The sequence below is a fragment of the Colletotrichum jinshuiense genome, chromosome 2 (assembly GCF_051148585.1).
Source record: "Colletotrichum jinshuiense chromosome 2, complete sequence".
Taxonomy (NCBI): Eukaryota; Fungi; Ascomycota; class Sordariomycetes; order Glomerellales; family Glomerellaceae; genus Colletotrichum; species Colletotrichum jinshuiense.
The window spans coordinates 2,924,932-2,948,589 of record NC_139309.1 but is presented as its reverse complement, the minus strand read 5'-3'; the positions used below and the strand labels follow the sequence as shown (position 1 = coordinate 2,948,589).

Here is a 23,658-nt window from a genome sequence, read left to right as displayed (position 1 = left end):
CTTTTTTTGTGTTTGACTAAAAGTACAATATTGCACATTTGAGATTCTACTAATGGTGTTCATACATGCTATATCTCACCCGCGCGCCCATCTCTTTTTTCGGATTTCATACAACCTCAACATCCACGCCCGCCGCAAGCTCTCCTCATTGAGGCGGGGGACTACTCTCCTTGCTTGCTTCCGCTGACAACGCAGCACCCTCAAGGATGTTCGGTGTAGGCGCAGACGACGCGGCAGAACCCCCAACAGCAGCCCTGTTCCTCGCGATAAGCTCTCCGATCTTCGCCATCATATCAGCCGTCAACTCGGGCTCGCCGCGCGCGCGGCGGGCCTCACGCTGCTGGCGGTTGAGCTCCTGTAGCGGTGTACGCATGGACGCGAGGGCGTCTGATGAAGCCTTCTTGAGGGCCTTCTTCTCGGCCTCCTCGGCCTCCTTGCGGAGGATGTAGTCGTCCTCGTGACGGGTACGGAAGCGCGAGTACTTGTTACGCAGCTCGTCAATGACGGACTCGGGCATGGGCGGGTGCAGAAGCGTGGGGACGAAGGTCGCCTCCTCGACGTTCGTACGCAGAGTGTCTCCCGGCTGGTCCTCGCGGGCCGGGAGATCGCGCTCGGGCCAGGGGATGGCGATGTTGGCGCCGGGGATGTAGCGGGTCCAGGAGCGCCAGCCGGTGTGACGGGACCATTTGACGGGGCCGCGGGCAAGTTGGCGAACTACGACATCGCGGGCGACACCGGTCGCAGGGTCTACGATGGGGTGGACGAGGCGAATGGCTGAGATGGGGATGTTCATGGCGGCGTTTTGTGTTGGGGGGGCGTCGAGGACGGATTGGAAAGTATCGGGAACGTGGACGGTGACCTAGAGGATGGGAAGCGGTTAGTTTCAAGCTTGCTATTTTGTTGCCGTTCCTTCTGGGCATAAAAGCAGAGCTCTCAGCAGCGTACCTTGGCGATGTTCTCCAGCTGTACGGTGCCATACTCTGGGTTAATGCTCGCGATCCTGTCGATCTTGCCCTTATCAGGGCCCTCGAGGAGGACTACGCGATCCTTGACGGCGATGTTGAGGTACTGGCAGCCGCCTGCCCAGGCGCAGCGTGCCTCAATCTCCTCGGGCTTGAGGGGCGTTGAGCGACCCTGGCGGTTGGTCTCGAGAGCGCCGTAGGTGTCGAAGATGTCGCGGCGCGGGGCCATGGGGCCCAGACCCCATTTCTCGGAGCGGGAGATACGGGCGGCCTTGACATCATTGTTGAGCTCCGTGAGCTGCTGGCGCTGTTCTCTGAAGCGCTGGGCCTTCTCCTGGCCGTTTTCCACGCGGGAGCGCTTCTTGAGGCGGCGGGCAACCTGCTTCTCGGCCTGGGCCGTGCGTTTGATGAGTTTCTGCATCGTTGGCAGATGGCTAGCCGCCAATTGGGGGTGGAATCGGTCCCTTTCGAGTTGGGGGGGTTAATCGCTAGAGATTATCGACTTTCGTGGAGTTCGGCAACGGGGTCGGAGGTAGGCGTCGGCAGAACTGGAGCCGCGGTGGTCTGTCGACGACGTCCTTGAATTCGTGATTTGGAAATTTCAGACGGGTCGGGAGCTTCCACGATCCCTGCAGCTACGGCCAGGCCAGGGGTGTATGCTACGGAAAATCATAGAGGCCGAGCCGCCGCGATCGATCCACTTTTGTCACCGTCCCATTTTCTTGGTGCCAGGCACGCCAGGATGGACTGATGGATGAATGCACGCCCCCACATCCCCCGGCCAAGGGGAGATGGCGGTAAGTATCCGCCGGGATACTTGGCTGACATTTACAGACACAGCGCATGCTCACGTCGATGCTTGCTCCGATGGCGAAATCTAACCGGGCGCTGGATGCTGGCAAAAAAGACGACGTGGAAGTTGGAAACTACCATTGCTGCAATCTCCCGTCGCTGAGGAGCCGCATAAGAATGTTGGCCATTGTCCAAGGCTATCCAAGGCTGACGGGGCCATTATGCAGGATCTACGATGATCCCTCGTGCGCCATGTCCGAGAATAGCCATGGGAAAGGGGAGAAGTGGATGGCGACTCGGAGATGGGGGGATGAATGGATATACGCTCCGTTAGTCGTTGCCGATGACTCCTGGTGATGGCTTCCATGCATTGTTCAAGGAGACTATAACCTCGGTATGCGTCGGGCCAGTATTGCTCTCTGAGCATTCAACACCAATTGTGTTAGAGAACATGGTGCCTCGGACAGTGTACGCCGATCAAGGGTGCGAAGGAAGGTGCCGTTGTGCCCCTATCCCAGTTATTGGAAATTGAATAGGGTTTCCAGGTGTGGCTGGCGACCGAGACATTTGCACACCCTTTTGGAATCTCTTCAACGAGGTACGTATGGCTCTTTCCTTCAAAAATGCCCGTATGATTGTTGTCGAATGATGGAAGCTGTTAGCGCAGGCGTTGAAACTCAAAGTCGCGGTCAATGGCTTGTCACGTCAATTGGAGACGCGCAGCGGTCCATCATCCGAGTCTCCAGTTCCGGCGCACAGAGCCAAGAAGTAGGTAGCTATGTAGTGACAGGGGTTGAGTCCTAGATCCAGGACTTTGCTACCGCAGTGCGCGGCGCAAGCATCGTCCAGCAAGGCGTCATCCCGGGGTACTAGACCACCGTCGGCGTTTTGCAACATTTGATACGGTCCTGATGACCATCTAGTCCTCCTCCACGTACCTCTCCATGTGGGCGCATATGCACGAATGGCTGGGGAGCGTGGAGGGATAGCTTGGAGCTTGTGCAAGCTAAGGCTTTCCAGATCCAGCAACCACCATAGGATTGCGCAGGGCAGCGTATCGGTATTGAGTGTGTGTCGCGTTGGTAGCCCCTAGCAGCCTTGACCGCAAGAGTCTTGAATCATGGAAATAGAAGCATGACCATGGCTGGATCTAGGACGTCCTGGTGTTGCGGCAGACGAGTGCGTCCGTGGCTTCGCCTCGCAGCGGAGGATGTGAGATCAGGCTAGTGAAGATGTACCAAGTCACAGCTGGTTTAGTTTGACTCCCTCAGGAATCAGCACCAGTTCCCGGGCTGAGGCTGCGGCTGCTGTTAGGCAGGCTGTCGCTGTCACTGGCGACAGTAGTCCTGCGGCGGATGCGTGGATGATAATCTGACTGAGCCACTCTACCACTGTGCAACTGGTTTCAGCCCAAGCTTGGACCCTGGAGGCAACGCTCATGGTCGGTTCCTCGACATGGACTTTTTGGTTTATGCTTCCCCCAAGAGACCTCGCAAAACATCAGCGTAAAAGGGGTCGATGTCAAAGGCATAGGACGACAGAGGGCCTGGCATCATGATCCCTGGCCAGATAATACAGGACTTCTGCGTGTCTCGTATGCCGCGGCCGCCGCCGCCACCTGTTACTACCGCGTATCTGCCTGTGCCTGTGCCTAGATTTATGCCTGTCGAAATGTCATGTCCTTTCATATTCTCAAGGAATAGGACAGGCAGGGCTGCCTGCGGCGGAAGAAGACGCATGGTGCTACATGTTATCCATGGACGAAGTAAGAACAAAAATATACGTACATTGGAGAATACCCGAGACCAACGTCAGCTCGGCATTTAAAGATGCTTTGTTCGTCACCCATTCCCTTCATCGCGAAGGTCCGACTACCACACACATTGTCACTGCAGATCAATCAGTACCGGCGTAGCTTCCCTGCCTTATCGCATCACTCCCACATCTGCCATCATCCTCTCACCTTCTTTGCCTGATCCTGCTTGCCAACTCTACCGACCGGTTTGGCTGAAGCGCCATTACCTGCCCTTCTCCCGCCGACGCCTACAGTTCCTGTGGCAAGTCAGCACTGTTGGCCCATCCTCCGGCCCTGCCTTCCACACCTCGCTGTGCAGCAGAAACAGGCCCGTCATAGTGCATATCCGCTGTTGTTCAGTGGGCGAGATTCTCACAAGGTCAGCAAGACAGGGGGACTCTAGTGGAAGTTGCCACCCAATTGAGAGGTGAGTGAGCGAGAACCCACCTCCCCTCCCCCCCCAGAAGCCACCCCGCCCCCTGTATCCGTAACGGCCCCTTCCATCCAACTCGCAATTCCATTCGCCTTGTTTGGCTGCCTCAGGACAACGCTCCCTACCTTAATAATAAGGACGCAACGCGCACTCACCTGCCAACCGGGGCAACGCAAGTACCGAACGCGTGGTGTTTACAGCCAAAAGATACTTGATCATCAAAACTTACCTGGGAAAGAGAAAGGGAAAGAAAAAAAAACAAGGACGCGGCATCTAGCCTGGCTCCCTCAATCACATTCACTGGCTGGTCGGACAGCCCCCGTCTCGTCTCTCTCCAGTCCAGTCATCGGTCAAGCCAGACGGGTCAACAAGTGAATCCATCCAGTCCCATCCCGTCACCGTTACCGTCGCTCTCTCGTTCAGCTGGCAAGCACACACCACTAACCAGACACACACAGCCCCAGGTGCCTGATTTAAGATACCTTACCAGGGAGTACGCTATCAGCACAACAACACCTCCGGGCTCCGCCATCTCTTCTCACCTCACCTCGCAATCAAAGGTACCTACGCCAAACGCCAACCAGTCCATTGCTCTCGGTTTCCCAGTCTCTCTCTCCCCCTCCCTCCTTCCCTCTGCCTCTCTTGCTCTCTCTCGTTCTCGTCCTCTTTCTCTTCATAACCGGCCAGCCAGCAGCCAGCCGGTCTCAAAAAAAAAGTAGACGGGAGAAGTCAAAAGTCCCTAAAAAAGCCCAGACCATCTGTCTGTCCTGCACCTATCTGCACCTGCAACCTGCACCTTTCCAAGGTACCCTACCTACGGATACCCTACCTTGCCTGCCTTACCTCCCCTACCTTAGTCACTTACCTAGGCCTGTCTGCGCCTACGCCTGCGCCCTGCACCCTGTCCTGCTCCCCCCAAATCTTTGTCTCTTGTGTTGCTGCCAGGTCTCGCTCTCGCTGGTTCCCTTCTTTTCCCTCCCGCTCTTCTGACACCCCCCGCCCCAACACAATCTGCCCTGCTGTTGCTTGCACGTCGTCGTCAAGTGAACTCCACCTACTACCACCTTACCTTACTTCTACCCATCCCATTCTCTTCCACCTTCAGACTCCCCCTTCCGACGCAGCTCTTTCTTCTCCATCTTCTCCGCCAACAAGCTCAACCTCACCAACCGTCCACAACTCAATCCGCCCTCCGTCGCTCACTCTCTCTCACATTACAGACACCATGGCTGAGATCCGCCGAAAGCTCGTCATCGTCGGCGACGGTGCCTGCGGTAAAACCTGCTTGTTGATGTGAGTATCTGCCTCTCCCTCTCCCTACCCCTTCGATTGCCCCCAGCGAGTACCAATCTTGCATCGTCGCATCGACGAAAAAATATACACACAATGCTATCTCGCATCGTTCAAAACTTCATCACGCTGACCTGTCATCAGCGTCTTCTCCAAGGGCACATTCCCTGAGGTAAGATTACCTTTTTCTCACACGCCGACGCGGCCTGCCGCCTCCTGTTTCCCCGACACGAAGCCAGGCTGAGATGCATCAATCCATCAACAATCCAGCCCTCCGATGCCGATGCCACACCCACCTTTCATGAATCCGTCTCCGATCCACGAATATTCTGACAACTAATCCAGGTCTACGTCCCCACCGTCTTCGAGAACTACGTCGCCGATGTCGAGGTTGATGGCAAGCACGTCGAGCTGGCCCTTTGGGATACGGCTGGCCAGGAGGATTACGACCGTCTCCGTCCCCTTTCCTACCCCGACTCCCACGTCATCCTGATCTGCTTCGCTGTCGACTCCCCCGACTCCCTGGACAACGTTCAGGAGAAGGTACGTTCTTTTTCTTCCCCGGCACCACCACTGGCCGCGTCTGATAAGCCAACTTTCGCTAACACGTGCTCTTCTTCCCATAGTGGATCTCCGAGGTCCTGCATTTCTGCCAGGGTCTGCCCATCATTCTTGTCGGCTGCAAGAAGGATCTCCGCTACGACGCCAAGACGATTGAAGAGCTGCGTAAGACCAGCCAGAAGCCCGTCTCCCCTGAAGAGGTAAGCTTATCTTCATCTGCACACCCGGGTTACCAGCCCGCCTCGGGCATCTGGCGATGCTGGATGCCTGACGGCCTCCCGGTCTCATTTCTTTGTCATTCTACGCATGCTAACAATCCGTCCAGGGTGAGGAGGTCCGCAAGAAGATTGGCGCCTACAAGTACCTCGAGTGCTCCGCCAAGACGAACGAGGGTGTCCGCGAGGTGTTCGAGCACGCTACCCGCGCCGCTCTGCTCTCTCGCAACCGGAGCAGCGGCAAGAAGCACAAGTGCATGGTTCTCTAAATACCCCTCTGGGTGTACTTCCCAACCCCTTTTCTCCCTCTTCGACCACAAACCCCCATTGTAATCATCAAGGTCCCGGTCACCATTGTCTTTTCCCAACTATTCGGATGAGAGAGGGCTTGTGGTGGCGGTCTCGAAGGCGGGGGCAATATCTGCCTGCATAGGTTCTCGGAATTTGGAGTTTTGCTCAACATTGTGTCTTATAACAACCATGGCACCACATTATCGGCGTGTCACCGTGTCTGGTTCTGCGGGGGTCTTTTACTGAATCCATTTCTTTCCCTACCGAACGGTGATTGGGAGAGGCGACAGCTGGCCACGACCCTACAAGAAGCTACGAGGAGGCTGAGTTCAACCACGGTTGTCTCTCTCATGGTCGCGGGGGAGGAAAGGGCTTAGTGGCTGGCGTAACCCGCAGCTGCTGGGTGGCGATGGACAGTGAGTTGTTTGGCGACTTCGGGAACGGCGGAACGGCAACGGTTGATTTTAAAGCTGTGGAAATGGCGTGTCTGGCCGCAGTGTTGCGACGAAGCCCGGCTACATCATAAATCTTTCGTGTTTCTTCTCTTTGGACGCCTCGCAGCTTTAGACGGCGGAGATGGACAAGTGTTGCTTCTGGGCCGCGTTTTCTTCTCTCTTGTCGATTCTCTCAATCCAGGTCTTTGATAACTCAAACTGAATCCTAACGTCCCTTGTACAGTGATGTCTCCACGTTCATTGGAACGACGATCGACTTGACCAGGGCTGATATTGTCCATGGGTCTGGACATTTCGTCACCACCGTCATACTCACGTGTCAAGGATGGCAAAAGACGAGACGAAAAGATGTCCCAACCAGGCACCACTGCTTAAATCGACAATGCCGTGCCGTGATGCTTGAGATGAAGTAACCCAGGCAACACAGATATAGTGTTGGTATTTTTGAAAGCGGGCCGTTATATAGAGTCCCTGGCCCGTTATACCCTATCAATAGGCACATGACAGCAATGATTCTAAAGACGGCCGATTGCACGTTGGCAGGCGAATGGGCATATGGGGTAGCCACGGCTCCAAGGTTGGGCGGTGTCACGTTGATTACGATGCCCCGCCCCATGAGGGAGGGAATGGCCCTGTTCGGCAAAAACAACAGCTTTGGATAGTACATCACGCGATGCTACATCGGGCATGAGGAAACAACATCAAATAATTTTGGGGGGGTGGCTGATTGGTTTTCATTTGCTATCATGCTGATTTCGGGTTGTTGAAGCGAACGGGAGCGCGGTTCCCCTCCCTGCCTCTCCCTCTCCCTCTCCGTCCGGCTAGCTGTCTGGCTAACACGGAATAAAGGTAAACTCGAGATAAGCTAAAGTTACGTTTCAGAACAGTGAATGTTGTTCCCCATCGTCTCCCGTCTGCCCGTGCGTTTGACTAGAGAGGATGGGTAGATAGATGTATGAATCACTTGAAGGAGTGTGAGGGGTTTCTCGTCCAGTCCTCCTTCGCTCTCTCAAATCGTAGATACGATTTCCAACCATAACGTCTCATCTCGACTCCCATCTTTCAGTACAGGTCAGGTGACATGGCGGCGGGCGGTATAGTCAAAGTTGAGAGGTGCTTAGGCGGGGCAGGTCTGTATTGGAGAGGAGGGGCGGACGGTCAGCACGTGTAGTCAGATAGGAATGGAGGGTCGGAGAGGGCCGAAGGCCAGGAAGGTGAGGTCAAGGCAAGAGGAGGGGGGACCCGGGGTGAGTGAGGCTTACAGCTCCGCAGGACGAGCAGGTCTTGCCGGTCTGGCTGGCGGCGCCGCACTTGGGGCAGGAAGAGTCGTGGGTGTTGATGAGGGGCTGCATGGTTGCGGTTGTTGAAGTTGGGACTTGGGGCGGTTTCTTGGGCTGCTTTGTAAAAAGTGGTATGGAAGAGGATGAGACGGGGGAACTGAAGGAGTCAAAGAGGAAAAGATGGTGGAAAGCGGGGTGGTTTTTATTCCTCTCAGTTTGCTTTCACAGTCCGCGCCCGCGCCCGCGCCCACGAGGCGGCCATGGCCTGGCTGATGTGCCTGTTCACCTGTGACCAACGCAGGAGCTACCACTTGTGACCCTCTCTCCCTTTGCCTGCGAACGTCCCCTACTCGTTGCCGTAGAGGGTGGGGGGAGGGGGTGGGCTTGATTGAGCTTACCGATGGGTTGTCATGCGAGATGGACGCCTTCTCGTTGGCTGAGAGGAGGGGTAGGTCCAAGTCTCACAAGACGCCTTGGGGGCGTTAGGCACTGGTTAATTAAGTGGTGGGTTACGGAGCGGGTGGTGCTGTCCAGAAAAGGCCCCCCCCTCCTTTCTTAACCTTGGGGCGGGCTTGGTTAGTTGTCATACGTTCGGGATGGGCCTTGGAGTGAATCGTTTTGTTTGTGTGTGTGAGCCTGGAGTGGGCGGGCGCGCGGCGTGTGGGTGGAGGAGTAGCATGAAGTTTAGAGGGGAGATACACTGGTGGATGGTAGATTCAACTGTCCGGCATACGTATCAGTGGTGAGCAGAGGCGTGAGGGTGCCTTGTTCCTCAGTAACAGTGTTCAGCAAAAATGTACCTATCTAGCCATCCCAAAGTAAGGCGGGAATGTCTGGGCATCCGCGGCATGTGGACGAGAATCGATAAGGGTTGTTTCTGCAAACGGCGCTCTGCAGAATCAGCAAAAGGCACTGGGACTGGTGGAGAGATATCTGCAACGAAAGAAGCCCCGAAGAAAAGCGACCTCGTTCGGGCATTTCTTTCGATCGTTACCCGCTCGGGAAGGTTCATCCTTCATTTTTTTCTTATGCACCTTGCCAAAAGTAGCGTGTAGCGCAAGTGGACAGACAAAGGTACCTCTCCTCGCCCTTCCCCTTCGGAAGCGGACCCCGGTGTGGGCTGTCGGTCGGGTGACTCGGGACATGAGATAAGCAACTGTTTCCCGCGCCCGCGCCCGCGGTCATTGCGCCGCTACATCCCACACCACCCCGGATCCTACACCGATCAAGCGCCGGAGGCGGTGGGGGGTCACGTATTCATCCATCACCCCTTGTTGTTCTCACCAAAAAAGGCAAAAAGCCAGAGGAACCATGGAATTGCCCAGAAGACGGGCTCCCAGGAGGAAAGATGACCGGATCATTCTCCACTTTGTACGTCGAAGCTCACTCGGTTTTCACTTGGCTCTCCCGTTCACCGTCTTAAAAATTGACGAGGCTCGCGGCCATGGCGTGCCCAACTGCTAACAACCACGTCAGGACTATGACTGCTTCTACGCCTCGGTATATGAGAACCGGGACCCGCGGCTCAAGGCACTGCCGCTGGGCGTGAAGCAGAAGAGCATCCTGGCGACGTGCAACTACGTCGCCCGCAAGCGAGGCGTCAAGAAGCTCATGCTCATCACGGACGCCAAGAAGATTTGTCCGGATCTTGTCATCATCGAGGGCGAGGACCTGACGCCGTTTCGGGACATGAGCAAGACCCTCTTCGGGTTCATGAGGGGTTACTCGTGGAACAACAAGGCCGAGAGGCTGGGTTTTGACGAGGTTTTCATGGGTGTGTGTGCTGCCCCTATCCATCTTCTTGGTGGAGGAGCAAAATTTGGCTAACAAAGGACAGATGTTACCGACATTGTCAACTACAACATGTTTTGCCTCAACAGGGCGTCGCTGTCCGAGTCGTTCTTCCATCTCTCAAAACATGATCCGGAGAAGGGCTTCACGTGCGATTTGACTAAAATTGCTGGGTGCGTGTACGGAGCGACGCCTGAGCCGGGAGACCTTGAGAGTTCTACGTACGTTCGCCTGCTGCTGGGGAGTCACCTGGCTTTTCATCTACGGACGAAGCTAGAGGAAGATTTTGGCTTCACGTCCTCTGTTGGAGTGTCAACGAACAAACTCCTCAGCAAGCTAGTCGGAAGCGTGAACAAGCCACGCAATCAGACGACTTTGATGTCACTTGATGACGCCGTTGTTGCGGATTTCATGGACGCACACTCGGTCAGGAAGGTACCCGGTATTGGATTCAAGATGTCGCGCGTGTTAGAATCTCGTTTCCTCTCGGCGCCTCTTGGACCCGACGATGCGGACAGGGAAAACTCGCCCCTGAAAGTTCAGAACGTACGTGTCCATGCAGATACGACACCGGATACCTTGGAGAAGCTCCTGGGCGGCGCTGGTTCCGAGCGCGGTGTTGGCGAGAGGGTATGGGGCCTCCTGCACGGCGTCGATGAGACGGACATCAAGGACGCGAGCGATATACCGTCACAGATCAGTATCGAAGACACCTTCAAGGGACTGGAAACAATGAGTCAGATTGAGAGCGAGCTCCGGAAGATATGTGCATCTCTGGTGAGGCGGATGCGGACAGATCTCTTGACGGACGACGATTCGCTAGATCCAGGGGGTCAGAGGTGGATCGCCCATCCCAAGACGCTGCGGCTGTCCATCCGGTCTTGGCCAGCCGAGTCGACGCCGAACTTCCAACGCATTTCCCGCTCCCAGCCTCTTCCCAATTTCATTTTCAACCTGAAGGAGTCCCCCGAATCGATAGCCGAGAGACTTACGTCCGAAACACTACTCCACACGATGAAGAAATTCTACCCGGCAAACCACCAGTGGAATCTGCAGCTGATGAACGTCTGCGTTGCTAACATGGCTGCCAGCGGCAGCGAGGCCGGCCCGGGCGTCGGTCGAGACATCTCCGTGATGTTCAAGAAGCAGGACGACGTGCTCCGGCAGTGGAAGATTGACACGACGGTTGTTGAGGATGATGAACAGGTCTCAGATGACTCGTTTGAAGAGGCAGAACTTGGAAACTTTGACGCCGGTGACTCGTGGGAGGACCACCATGAAACAGTGCGGTGCCCGCTGTGTGGGCATTGTATACCGCCCTTTGCCCTCGCTGCCCACGCCCGATATCATGACCTGGGCAATTGAGTCTGAGGCGGCGGTCACTTATGCGAGCGGAGCGTTGTGTTGAACGCCTCCACGCGCACTCTCGTCGCTGGTGGTGTCAGCCTCGTCATCCGACGAGATTTGGGAGGCCCATTCATCGTCGCTGATATACCCACTGCCCCGGCCTTCTTCCTGCTCAACGCTAGAGTTGTACCGCGAGGAGGTGGATCTTGTCGACCTGACGCTAGGCTCTCGGGAAGGAGACTCCTCTAGCCCGGTTGCGCGGGTCTGGTTGCCGTCTACGTCTTCCACTATGACAATCGGAGTGCTAATAGGGCTGTTACGTTGCGAATATAGACCACGGCTTTCAATGCTATTATTGGGATGAGGACCAGATTTCGAGGAACCGTCGGGCTCCGGGTGGTCTACGGATCTCTTCGCCAGACGGTTGTTTTGGGACCGCCTACTGCTGAAGAGCTTCCCGATGAACATGCAGAAGCATTTTCGGATGCGGTGAGCGAGTTTCGGTGCCATTGCTACTGGGGACGTCGGTCAGGGATGTACGCTTGTGGTGTGATTGCCGGGTGCTACAGCTGTCTGGACTTGTCTGACGGGGACAGAAGTTTGCGGCATAGTCTGGAGCATTGTGAGAATTCAGGATGCTTCAAGCTTGCCGTTTTATGATATGGGAGAGAGGCAAGCGGAGATAGCATCCTGGTGGACGGGAGATGTATAAGTGACGCCCATGGTTGGGTGCAACTTTGGCCTGAGAAGGGTTGTCGAAGACCGAAAAGTTAAACCTGATATACCGTTCCATACCATGCTCCGGTGAACAAAGCAGAAATGTGCAAAAGAGTATTAACAGCAACAACTCGAAACTTCATCGGGTGCTGATGCTGTGAGAAGGTCCTGTTGACCAGTGATCTTCTTGCCAGACGTCCCACTCTTAACAATAGCAGCCCATGGGTGGTTGTCTCGGTGCTCTCATTTATTTACTCTCCTCTTAAGCTTATCTTGCGTGGCTTTATTCGGCAACCATGACCGTGGAATTCTTCGTTTCGGGTGTTTGAGTCTCATTCGAGTCTTTGTCGTGAGCGGCCGTGGTGTCTAAGCTTTGAGACAGGCAAGCCAACCCTAACTCTGGCTTTTTAGGTTGGGAATACAGAATGACAACGGTTGTTCAGCCCTACTTCCCGGACACATACTGTGTTAGTTTGATCGCGCAGACGTCTATTCCAGGAAATTGGAGATGGACGAGTGAAATCCTGCTCAGTCTTTAGTCCGTAAAGGTAACATGTGGTGATGGCGAAGAATATGTCATGGAGCGCTCAAAAGCTTAGACATGTCTCACTTGGTCCAAAGAACAGGCACATGGTGCATCACAATACCAACCAGATGACATAACAGTCGACCTGATCACGACCTGTCCGAAGTTTGCGCCGCTGTAGACAAAAATAGAGTTGATGGCGGACCAACGGGGCGATGCCAAACGGAACGGGACACAACCGGTTGACTGGGTCTGAGCTGCTCTCTTCGAAACCCCACGGTGAGCTCTGGAGCTTCCAGAAGAGGGCCGAAAATCCTTGCATTAGCGCGCCTGCAAGCATCCGCGAGGGTGAGGCTTGGGGGCGGCAGCGGGAGGGCACTGGAGACGTTACAGGCGGTAGCTGCCAATCAGACGGCCCAAGCACGCCCCTCTGCAGGGTCAGGTTTATCGATAAGATCGCTCCATACCCCGGAAACAGCGTCCAGAGCGTCTGTGACCCTGCAGTGATGCGGTGGTGCATCACTGAGTGCGACCTGACAGCTGACGTCAGGGGTGAGGTCTAGTCGCAGCTTCCCGGGACTACAAACAGAGCTCATGTCCCTCACACGCGCTTCCCGTGTGGTGTTTGCTTCACCTTCTGTTTCTTCGCGTATAGACACAGGTACAGGCACAGGAAAGCAGCACTCGGGCAGACCGACACATTCACCGCTGCCTGTGGCGCCAAACCCAATAATAGCCAGTTGTACATTGTAACTGTTCACCTTGTAGTCACCGTGCCTTCCTCCTTCCCGCGATTGGTAGCCCGCCCTCGAGAAATTGCCCGTAATGGAAACTGCGCGCCCCTCCTCACCTTCCCCGGCAGCACCTGCCGCGGAGCAGGCGTCGGTTGCGCAGGAGGCAGCACCCAACGTACCACCGCACAATCACCCACGGAGTACAAACACGGATGCCTCTCCAGCCAGCTCTCAACCTCCCCCTGACTCTGGCCATAACATCAACACTTGCTCAGACAACGACGAGGACCAGTACAACTACACTTACTCTGACGAGGAGAACTTGGACACATCATCTATCTGCTCCTTCGAAGAAGAAGAAGACGGCAACTGGGAACGAGATCCAGACGACGACACCATGGGTGGTTCGAGACGCCCTCACGGCCAGCGCCGTCGTACCCAGACGGACCTGACTGGCGTCCTCACCCTCGAGGAGAAGAACGAGCTCATCAACCTGGTCGGCAACGTCTTGGAGAATATGAAAGACCAGCTCAGCAACATCTTCCACTCCCCTCCCATCACCCCTGCCACAACCGAGGACCCCCAGCACTCGTGGCTGTCACTCTCCCTGGCGAAGAATAAAACTGGCAACAACCCCGCCGCCTCTCAATCGCGGAGCAATGTTAACAAGGAGGCCGCCGGACCCTCTTCGGCATCTTCGAACCAGCAGAGTACCGGAAAGTTGTATGACAAGGCCCACGGGATTGTCGAGAAGGAGGAGAAGGAGGCAATGACGCCCCAGCTCCAGGAGCTCAAGAAGGAGTGTCTCGTCGTCTTCAAGAAGTGGCAGGGCAACGTCCTGACGCGTGCCAAGGACATCTCGGTCAACGACCCCGATGCCTCTGCCGGCCGTGGGGGCCGTGGTGGTCGTGGAACACGCGGCGGTCGCGGCGATCGTGGTGCGCCTCAGGGGGGCCGTGGCACTCAGCGCGGACGTGGTGGCAGAGGCGGCCCTCTCAGCGTCAAAACAGGAGGTAAGTCATTATTAGGCCCTTGCAAAGAGGCCAATATCCATGACAATATCCGTCGGATTGCTTGCAGCTTTGCTTACCTGTCTAGGCTCACCGACTGCCCGCCGACCATCTGAGGCTGACCCCTGGCTGATGCAACGATTTCCCCCAACTTCCACGACGCTGACTTCCCTTCCCATCGAGCGGCGCAAGCTGTTGCTTCACACCGCCCTCTTGCTATTGCTGTCTTTGGAGCAGTACACTGCTTTCTCCCGCGTCTTTATGCTCAACTTGACTTCGTCACTTCACCTGTCCCTTCGCACGTTTCAAGAGGACGAGGTTCGAGTTGCCCGAGGTCTTGGCAAGACTGTCCAGGAAGTCAACGCCGACGAGGTCGTCGAACAAAAGGTCGCAGAGAACAAGACATCCAGACGCTGGAAGGTTGGCCTCGCTGGCGCTGCCGGTGCCGCTATCATTGGTGTCACCGGAGGTCTAGCCGCCCCCTTGGTTGCTGCTGGCATCGGTACAGTCATGGGCGGTGTTGGTCTCGGTACTACGGCGGCAGCGGGTCTTCTCGGAACCCTTGCCCAGAGCGGTGTCGTTGTCGGGAGCCTGTTCGGCATTTATGGCGCTCGACAGACATCCAAGATGATGGATCAGTATGCCAGAGACGTTGCGGACTTTGCGTTGCTGCCCCTGCACGGCGAGATGAGAGATGAGTACCGCGACGCCAAGGGAATCGCTCCCAAGGACCGACGTTTGCGAGTCGTCCTCGCGCTCAGTGGCTGGCTGACCCAGAAGGAGGACGTGGTAAACCCCTGGCGGTGCATCGGCCACCAAGGCGAGGTGTACGCCGTCAGATGGGAGGTTGCCAACCTCATGAATATGGGCAACTCGCTCGAGACTGTCATCAAGAGTACCGCCTGGGGTGTTGCCAAGAAGGAGATCATCACACGGACTAGTAGGTCTCTCGTCTCCCGAGGTGAAAAACCACGTATACTGACTCCCTTCAGTTTTTGCCAGTCTCATGTCAGCCATGTGGCCCATCGGCCTGCTCAAGGTCAGCAAGGTCATCGACAACCCCTGGAGCGTGGGCATGGTCCGAGCCGAGAAGGTTGGCATGATCTTGGCCGAAGCCATCAGCCGCAAGGTTCAGGGTGATCGTCCTGTCAGCTTGATTGGCTACAGTCTGGCTGCCCGAGCCATCTACACCTGCCTGATGGTGCTTGCTGAACGTCGCCAGTTCGGTCTGATTGAGTCGGTAGTCATGATCGGCACCCCGGCCCCGTCTGAGAGCCGCGTCTGGCTGGCGTTGAAGAGTGTCGTTGCCGGCAGACTTGTCAATGTCTACTCGGAGAATGACTACATCCTAGGCTTCCTGTACCGCACGTCCAACCTCCAGTTCGGCGTGGCAGGATTGCAACCGATTCAGGGCGCCGACGGCGTAGAGAATTACGACGTGAGCAACATGGTTAGCGGCCACCTGAGATACCAGTACATGATCGGAACCATCCTCAAGAACATCGGCTGGGAGGATCTCGATCACGCGCAGATCCAGAGGGATGAGCAGGTTCTTGGCCTCATGGACGAGAAGTACGGCCGCGACAAGAGCGAGAAGCCGGCCAATGTCGACATGGACAAGGAAGCCGAGAAAATCCGAGAGGAGGTCAAGTACAAGAACGATACCAAGCTTGAATCGAGAATGAGCAAGATGAAGATCCAAGATTAGGCTACGGAGAGCATCTTAGCTGGGATGATCGGTAGAGAGATATCATTAGAGAGAGGTTATGGTTATTGGACGAGACAAACGGCGTGCGCAATGGACAGACGAGGACTTGCAACAGGATTAGCCATATTACAGATAAGATTGGCAAACACAGTTGTAACAAAACGAGTAACGAATAACGAAACAAGCTTGTCCATCGACGGGTTCTCTCACCGGGTATTCTAACTGCTGTGGGTATCATGACTCCTCCCTTTTGCTCTGAACGACAAAGTACTTCCCGGCCTTCCTGGATGCCGTCCCGAGAGGATCCCAATCTTCAATGCCCGCTGTGTCAACCTTTGTTCCACGTACCCGCTTCGGTCGTTGCTTGTGGCCGAAGCGGATTTCTTTGGCCAACGCATCTTGTAGCTCCTGTAGTCCAATCGTCGTCTCTGCCACGCCCTCGGTTGTTTCGTCGCGCAATGACCGCAGAGGTTCGACGCCGGTTGTGTCAACACTCTGTACGTCGCGCACAAAATGGAGCTGCGAGTGCAGGGTGCGCAGCATCGCGGACTCCTCTGCCTCAGATTCCGGGAGTGGAAGGGCGGATAGACGGAGGAGGTGATGGAGTTTGGAGCGGGTGATGGGTTCTTCTGTTGGCGCTTCCGCGGCGCCGGAGGCCGGGGAGGGCGGCAGGAGAGATGCGACGGACCATGTCGGTTTTGAGAGGAGGGTTGCAGCGGATTTCGAGCTCGAGGAGAGGCGGCTGACGGAGGACGTGAATGCGCGCTGCTGGCAGAGGAGAGCGCTGCAGCGCCGGCAGAGGGGGCCCATTGCGGGTCGCATAGCTGGGTATTTGGCTCGGAAGTCGTGTTTGCGTAAGGCTTTTTGGATGGAGCTGATCGTCGATTGAGAGCTGCAGTCGCAAGGTCAAGGGTATCGTTAAGGTTGAAGTTGGTAGCTTCAGCCTCTGGACAATTATTTTGGAGCTTGAACCCTGGTTTCTTTCGATGGACGGCAGAATGAGTATCGGAGCAAACGCTGGCGAATCATGGTGCCGGGATACCACTCCCGCCCACCCGCAGATAGTGCTCCCAGGAGGCGGCCCCCCACCAAAGGACACTGGAACCTCACTCAGCCCGGGATTCGCAAGCCACGGGGGTCCGCTAAGCCACAGGACACCCCGCGTCATAGCTCGCTGGCTCCGCTGCCGACTCAGAGAGCGAAGCCCAAACGGCCGAAGTGGGTGGTTCGCCTGCAGGTGGTTGCTGCTACACTTTCGAACGCTGATGCCAAACGCGCAACACCACGCACGACGCTCTTACAACTCGCGACCTGTCCTCATTCCCGACACTTCATAAACCTCAGGACGCCCCCGCGACTAAGCAAAGACGAATACTTGATTCTGAACCCACCCCTTCCCCTCCGATCATCGAACGAACCCATAATCCGCAGTACCGAGTGACTGTTTAATTCCGAAACCATGGCTCAGGATCCTCGCGCTCTGCTGCAGAAGGTGCGTTGCTGATGGAGTCCATGCCGCCGTGGCGCCACCCTTCGCCTTTGGTGGATGGGGGGCCTCGCCCGGGATGGACAGCCTTGTCTATGAGTGTCTGTAGGGATCGGGTTGCTGACGTTCAGAATCGCGCAGGCAGACAAGACGCTCGCGAGCGCCGGCGGCGGCTTCAGCTTCTTCGGCGGACGAGAGGACAAGTACCAGAATGCCGCCGACCTGTACATCCAGGCCGCCAACGCCTTCAAGATGCAGAAGCTCAGTCAGTTCCCCCTTCCCGTCACGGCCCAGATCCGCCACCATACCCCTCCTCCAACACTCCCAGCACTCCTCCATCCTCCGTCACCAAAGACGTCGGGTAGCAAAAGACTGACCAGTGGGGCAACCTTACCCCGTCACAGGCCGTGAAGCAGGCCAGGCCTTTGAGAAGGCTGCCCAAGTACAGACCAACAACCTCAAGGAGCCCGACGATGCTGCGAACACCCTCGTCGACGCCTTCAAGGCCTACCGCAAGGATGACCCGGAGGCCGCGGTGCGCTGCCTCGACGTCGCTGTCAACCAGTACTGCTCCAAGGGCAACTTCCGCCGCGCGGCGGGTCACAAGGAGGCGCTGGGCGAGCTGTTCGAGACGGAGATCGGCGACTCGAAGCGCGCGCTCGAGAGCTACGAGGCCGCCGCGGGGTGGTATGAGGGCGATAACGCTGCTGCGTATGTTCCTCCCCCCCTTCTCTTACTCCTTCAATCTTCGCGTATTCGCTTTCTGTTCCCCCCAAAGTGTGCGAGGGGTAGGCAACAAGAACACAGACGGCTAACAGCGCGATGATCAAACAGTCTCGCCAACAAGCTGTGGCTCAAGGTCGCCGACGTAGCGTCCCTCGAGGGCGACTACTACAAGGCCATCGAGAACTACGAAAAGGTCGCCTCGGCCTCCATCAACAACAACCTCATGAAGTACTCGGTCAAGGACTACTTCCTGAGAGCCGGCATCTGCCACCTCGCGACGGGCGACATGGTCGCCGCCCGCCGCGCCCTCGAAAAGTACACCGACATGGACCCCGGGTTCGCCCAGCAGCGCGAGGCCATGCTCCTCAACGACCTCCTCACGGCCGTCGAGGGCGGCAACCAGGAGGAGTTCACCGACAAGCTGTTCCAGTACGACCAGGTCAGCAAGCTCGACAAGTGGAAGACAACGCTGCTCGTGAGGGTCAAGAATGCCATCGAAGAGCCCGAGGACGAGTTTGCCTAAAGTCCCTATTTTATATACATTTTATTTTTTATTTTTGAAACCCTGTCCTTTTGCGGATGAGAGGCAGAGAGACTGTCTATGCTTGTGCGCGCGCGTGTGTGGAGAGAATGGATGAAATATGAGAAGAATAGGTCTCCCAAGAAACCCTACTCCCAGTTTTGTTTAGAGGCTTTGGTTTTATCTCCTCCTTGGCAATGGAAATCATGGACTGTGAGACGAGCGCGTGTGCGCGTGAGGGGGACGGGACCTGCCATCCACCCCTTCCCCCTATTAGGGGGAGCACCTCATGGTATATGTGTGTATGCGTGCGTGTGTTTGTGTGCTTGTGTTTTTATGAGTGTTTCACACATGGGGGAGAAGGGGCCCTTGGGTTTCCTCCGGGATCACTGGGCGCTCGCTCACTCCTATGTGTGTCTGGCATCTCGTCTCATACAGTAGCAGACTAGGACCGCCGCCTCCATGGGAAGAACCGGCGTACATCGTGGTTTTCTTTCCTTTCTCTCTCTCTCTCTCTCTCTCTCTCTCGCTTGAATAGAAACCGACATCCAAATGAACAAACGCACTTTAGATGAGAGATTCCCCTCCCCCCCCTGGGTTCTCCCAGTCATGAAAAGACGTCGATCGAATGGGTTCTATACTACCTACCAGTAGGCTTAGAGTCCACAAGACAGTTCGCAAGAAGAGGGAGGAGGCCAATGTGCTACAGCCGATGTCACATTAAATGTCAACAGACCTGGGGTCTATTGTATTCACCGTTTCCTCTTCGTCTTGATTTATCTAATCTTACGCAGAAAAGAAAAACAAGCCAACCGTGTCACGGCTACATATAGCCTACGTTGTTCACCTTGCAAAATAAATAAAAAGACAATGCCTTCCACCTCGCCAATGCTCTTTCTACCTGCTTGCTTGCTAGTTTGCATTTCCTGCTCAACAACAATGCAATTATCCGGAAATGGCTTTGGAATCCAAGTTCCTCTTCGCAACTGGAAAATAAAAAGGACAGCTTCTAAGGAGACCCCCTGGCCTCTTTTGTCCCCAGACTCCCTCCCCTATGCCGTTTTGTTTTGTACAATTCTGCCTCCGGTCGTTTATTAAACATATAGTCTCCTTATCGTACAGTTCCGGAAGCAGAAGATAAAATGGTCGTCGAATCATGGCCGGCGTTTCGCCGATAGGCATCATCGTTGCCATCTAAGACGGTGGGCTGCCCACCATGCTCGGAACCTGCTTCCTTATAAGGCCGCGGGTCCGTTGCTCTGCCCGAGGTACACCTTGGATCGCCCGAGGCTCTTTCATGAGACTGGGGTCCAGCTTGGTGGGAGTCCGGCTGACGACTGATCGATACTCGCCGGGGAACTTGGCGCTGGGGACAGGTACCGAAGCCGTTCGCCACATGTGATCAGAGGTGTCGCCCAGGTACGTGGGTATCTTGAGCTTCGACGGGGCCGCAAAGCCGGAAGCGTTGCTCGAAGCACCGTGTGACATGCGGATGGTCGAGAGACGAGATAGTCCCACGCTGAGTCCCGGGCGTCCTCGCGCCTTCTTCGCCATGATGATCTCGTCAAAGAGACGGACCGAAGAGTGCGTCGCTGAGTGAGTCTCCCGCTCGTGAATGAATTCGTTGAACGCTGGTTGCATGTTAGCATATACATGGAAGTGAAGGAAATAGGGGGGGTTGGTGGGCCATACCTTGAGTTTCCCTCATCATCGTCGCGTACTCTTGTTGATCATACGGAAGGCTCTTCACAAAACCGTTCATGTCAAATGAATAGAGCTGGCCATTACTCTTTTGCTCTCGGGTGGGACGGCCAAGATGCTTCCTATAAGTGTACAGCAAGCTGGCTAGGCATCGAACGAAGGCTGCCCGCACCCGGTCCGGGTGGAACGCTTCGCTGCATACCACCGAGACCTGTCCAAGACAGCGGTTGTGGGCGCAGCTGTTGCAGTGGGAACACTTGTAGATGCCGTCTCCCTCGGACTTGTCGTCACAGACCGAGCAAATCGATGACATGTCGTGGGGAATCCAGTTGAAGCAGTGGCCTTCGACCCAAACCATTGTGTCTGTGTTCCGTACGGGTTGAATGAGCATGTTCGGCATGATGGTGGATGCTGCCAGTGTAGACTGCGCATACGTGGATGGCGCATATCCCGGCGTATACCCTCCGTAGGAAGATTGAGAATCAACAGAGATGGAAGATACCGACATGCTCGCAGCATGTCCGTTTAGGAAAGGCAAGCTTGGCCGATGAAGTGGCGGGTGCTTATCCACACCGAAGGACGAACTGCGGCGGGACTTTTCGTCAAAGTGACCAGACTTCTTCTCCCTGAGGGTCTGGGCGAAGCCAGAGTCACTTCGTGACACCGGCGTTGTCGGCATCGGCGGGAAGCTCATTGACACCGGGGAAACGGAAGAGTTGGGGCTGGTTTTACCGGACTTGCTGGTGCCGGGCCGGTCCGACCTGCCGTGGTCGCCCTTCGAATGCAAGAAAGCATTGAAGATTGGTGGTCGCACCGTGTTTTGCGCATCGGGCTCCCCAAACGACGATGAGTTTTGGGTGACCCACTTGCCCAGGGAGCTCGAGGCAACGTTGGGGTTGTACAGCGTTTCGTTCTCGACGGAGAAGGCATCGTACGGGAACGACTCCATCGCATACGGGGGAGGTCCCGTCGTCACCCCGTACCGAATATGATGCGGAGCTGCGACATGAAGCAAAGAGATGAGCTTGCGGCGGTGCTGTCGTGGCAGACGGACAGGCTGGGCAGTAGCGTCGATTGTGTCCATGTCCAGGTCGACCAGCACGTAGTCGTCCTCTGGCAGCTCGATCTTTTCGTATCGTCGCTCAATGCCGACGATGTAGGGGCAAGGTGCCTCCAGCGCCGAGAGCAAACGCGCCGGAAGCACAGGAATGAAGATGCTCGCCCACTTAAGGGGATACAGCAAGTTGACCAGCGCGTGACATGCCAGGTGAAGCATACCAGTATGGGAGGATATGAAGATGATTCGCGACTCCGACATGGCGTACTCGAACAGGGCCACAATATTCTCCATGGATAGGCACCGGAACAGGGCGTATATGTCAATGGTTCTCGCCCCCGGGATCTCGTTGATGGCCTCCTTTCGGCAGTACAGCCGCAGTTCTCGCACGCCCAGCTCAACCTGCGTCTTGGAACTCAGCGGGCTGAAAGCCTCGGTGCAGAGGTTGACGACATATCGCTCGAGGGGTTGCCAACGGCCAACCTTCGGGGAGCTGGGTGGGACTCGCAGAACGGCGCCGTCCGTCATGGGTACGACAATGGCCCGCAACCACTCCTTCCAGAACGTCATTCTTGTGACATCTCTTCCCAGGATGCCGTAGGCTCTGGGGGCCCACAAACCGCTCTCGCCAGCGGTCAGGCCGTCGATCTTAGATGCGGCACCATGGCGCAGTGGTCTCAACATTTCTGTCATGAGAGTGATCTTTTCCTCTACAGAGCTGATTTGGTCATCTAGATTGTCACGAGCAGAGGACCCGGAGGGGATTGTGGGGAGCTTTGCGAGCAGCTGAGAAAGGTGGGCGCGCTCGGCTGCAAGTCGCACACCAAGGCTCGCCGCCAACTCCCGCTCTTCGTTGGACATGTGGCTCTGCCGCCATTGCTCGCATCGCTGCTCTACCTCGTCTGCGACTTCGGAAGTCAAGGCGGTCCAGACAATAATGGTGATGCCGTATATCTTGGAGTTGTCATCCGAAGTCATTGTGAAGCCATGCCAGGTGGATCGGGGCCTGTCGTCCGAAGATACGATCTGGATGTCGTTCGGGAAGGCAAACATGGGGACGTAATCCGGAAACTTCCCACGGCGGCTGATCTCGTCTGTCGCGTCCTTGGCAGGATACCTGTCCAGCAGTACGGGCTCGAAACGTCGCCTGAGAGGATGCATGTCTGGATCTGTATTCAGGGGCTCCGGGGGAGGGATGACGGAGTTGTAGTTGCTCAAGCGTTTAGAGGTCCTAATCGAAGCTGGAGCCAGCGTGTTAGTTGGGCGGAAAGAACTTGGAGATTGCACGATAGAGGAGGATGGACCTTGGCGGGGGATCGTACCGGCTCCTGGCGTGCCTGCTCTGGGAGTGGTGGGTTGCTTGCGCATGCTGTTCATGTCTCTGAAACTCATCTTCCGGCGGATGCTCCCCTTGATGCTCCTCTCGATGCTGCGCAAGGGGCTTCTCCGACCGCTCATGTCGCCCTCTTCGGCCTTGATGCGCTCGGCTCTCGGGTTTACCATGGGAGGCCGGGCTTGTGTTTTGGCACCGGCAGTGAAGGACAGGTCCTCGAGGAAGTTCTCCCGTTCGGCGGCGAACTTGAGCAGGGCCTTGTCGAAGTCGAAGCCCTCGACAAAGGGCCCATCGCCGTTGAGGCCATGCAGACCATTGAAGATATTGAGGCCTTGAGGGCTGCTGGTGCCGCTAATCTGGTTGGCCTGGGAGGGGCGAATGGTGGCGCTGCTCCGGTTGCTTCGTGTATTCCCGTCAACTTCGTCCAAGGTGTTGATGGAGAAGCGCCCGTTGGAGGTGCGGCCGCCCGAGTTCTGCCTCGAATGGCGAGCGACGCGCTTGCTCGGGGTGGCATTCAGATCGCAATCGCTCTCCTCAAGTTCGCTGTCCTCGGCGATGGTGGACTCGAGGTTGGAGGGGAGCTGCGGGGTAGAGTCATGGTAGGAGATGGACTCTACGCCGGCGATCCAGAAGTAGTCGGCGAGCGGCGTCGAGGAGCTGTCCATGACATGTCACTTGCTGGTGACCAGCCGGGTTGGCGATTGGGCAATATGTCTGGCCAGCGAGGATATTTTTTCCCAACGTCTCGTTGCTTCGCACGGGGTTGGCCCGGGCTTTTAATCGCGAGAGGGTCTCGGGGTCCTTTGGGTCGTTGACTGGTCAGTCAGGACTGGGGTGGTACTTTGTCGTAGGGTGGGCGGGCAGGGCAGGGGTGCCAGGATCTGGAAGGTTTCTAGGGAAAAGTCTCAGGCGATGGCTGTAGGGAACG

The 23,658-nt window shown here is 56.2% G+C and overlaps 7 protein-coding genes across 7 annotated transcripts; 4 read left to right on the top strand and 3 right to left on the bottom strand.

The window, feature by feature from the left end:
• Nucleotides 1-145: 145 nt before the first annotated feature.
• On the bottom strand, nucleotides 146-1,383 carry EsH8_II_000804 (KOW motif domain-containing protein; the record flags this gene model as incomplete). The annotated part of the gene is made up of 2 exons (XM_083264102.1): nucleotides 146-859; nucleotides 946-1,383. The coding sequence occupies 2 exons, from the start codon at nucleotides 1,381-1,383 to the stop codon at nucleotides 146-148; spliced, it is 1,152 nt and encodes a 383-aa protein (XP_083121424.1).
• A 3,824-nt stretch (nucleotides 1,384-5,207) lies between these two features.
• EsH8_II_000803 (ras family-domain-containing protein) lies at nucleotides 5,208-6,317 on the top strand (the record flags this gene model as incomplete). Its single annotated transcript, XM_083264101.1, has 5 exons — nucleotides 5,208-5,275; nucleotides 5,417-5,444; nucleotides 5,618-5,815; nucleotides 5,899-6,033; nucleotides 6,159-6,317. 5 exons carry the CDS (start codon nucleotides 5,208-5,210, stop codon nucleotides 6,315-6,317), a joined length of 588 nt encoding a protein of 195 aa, XP_083121423.1.
• A 3,068-nt stretch (nucleotides 6,318-9,385) lies between these two features.
• EsH8_II_000802 (uncharacterized protein) lies at nucleotides 9,386-11,230 on the top strand (the record flags this gene model as incomplete). The annotated part of the gene is made up of 3 exons (XM_083264100.1): nucleotides 9,386-9,445; nucleotides 9,551-9,848; nucleotides 9,912-11,230. The coding sequence occupies 3 exons, from the start codon at nucleotides 9,386-9,388 to the stop codon at nucleotides 11,228-11,230; spliced, it is 1,677 nt and encodes a 558-aa protein (XP_083121422.1).
• A 2,050-nt stretch (nucleotides 11,231-13,280) lies between these two features.
• On the top strand, nucleotides 13,281-15,907 carry EsH8_II_000801 (uncharacterized protein; the record flags this gene model as incomplete). The annotated part of the gene is made up of 3 exons (XM_083264099.1): nucleotides 13,281-14,202; nucleotides 14,288-15,139; nucleotides 15,192-15,907. 3 exons carry the CDS (start codon nucleotides 13,281-13,283, stop codon nucleotides 15,905-15,907), a joined length of 2,490 nt encoding a protein of 829 aa, XP_083121421.1.
• Nucleotides 15,908-16,141: 234 nt separating this feature from the next.
• Nucleotides 16,142-16,729, bottom strand: EsH8_II_000800 (uncharacterized protein; the record flags this gene model as incomplete). The annotated part of the gene is made up of 1 exon (XM_083264098.1): nucleotides 16,142-16,729. One exon carries the CDS (start codon nucleotides 16,727-16,729, stop codon nucleotides 16,142-16,144), a length of 588 nt encoding a protein of 195 aa, XP_083121420.1.
• A 637-nt stretch (nucleotides 16,730-17,366) lies between these two features.
• On the top strand, nucleotides 17,367-18,642 carry EsH8_II_000799 (alpha-soluble NSF attachment protein SEC17; the record flags this gene model as incomplete). The annotated part of the gene is made up of 4 exons (XM_083264097.1): nucleotides 17,367-17,399; nucleotides 17,535-17,658; nucleotides 17,798-18,104; nucleotides 18,228-18,642. The coding sequence occupies 4 exons, from the start codon at nucleotides 17,367-17,369 to the stop codon at nucleotides 18,640-18,642; spliced, it is 879 nt and encodes a 292-aa protein (XP_083121419.1).
• Nucleotides 18,643-19,833: 1,191 nt separating this feature from the next.
• On the bottom strand, nucleotides 19,834-23,395 carry EsH8_II_000798 (AEX-3 domain-containing protein; the record flags this gene model as incomplete). Its single annotated transcript, XM_083264096.1, has 3 exons — nucleotides 19,834-20,270; nucleotides 20,332-22,638; nucleotides 22,702-23,395. The coding sequence occupies 3 exons, from the start codon at nucleotides 23,393-23,395 to the stop codon at nucleotides 19,834-19,836; spliced, it is 3,438 nt and encodes a 1,145-aa protein (XP_083121418.1).
• Nucleotides 23,396-23,658: the final 263 nt, after the last annotated feature.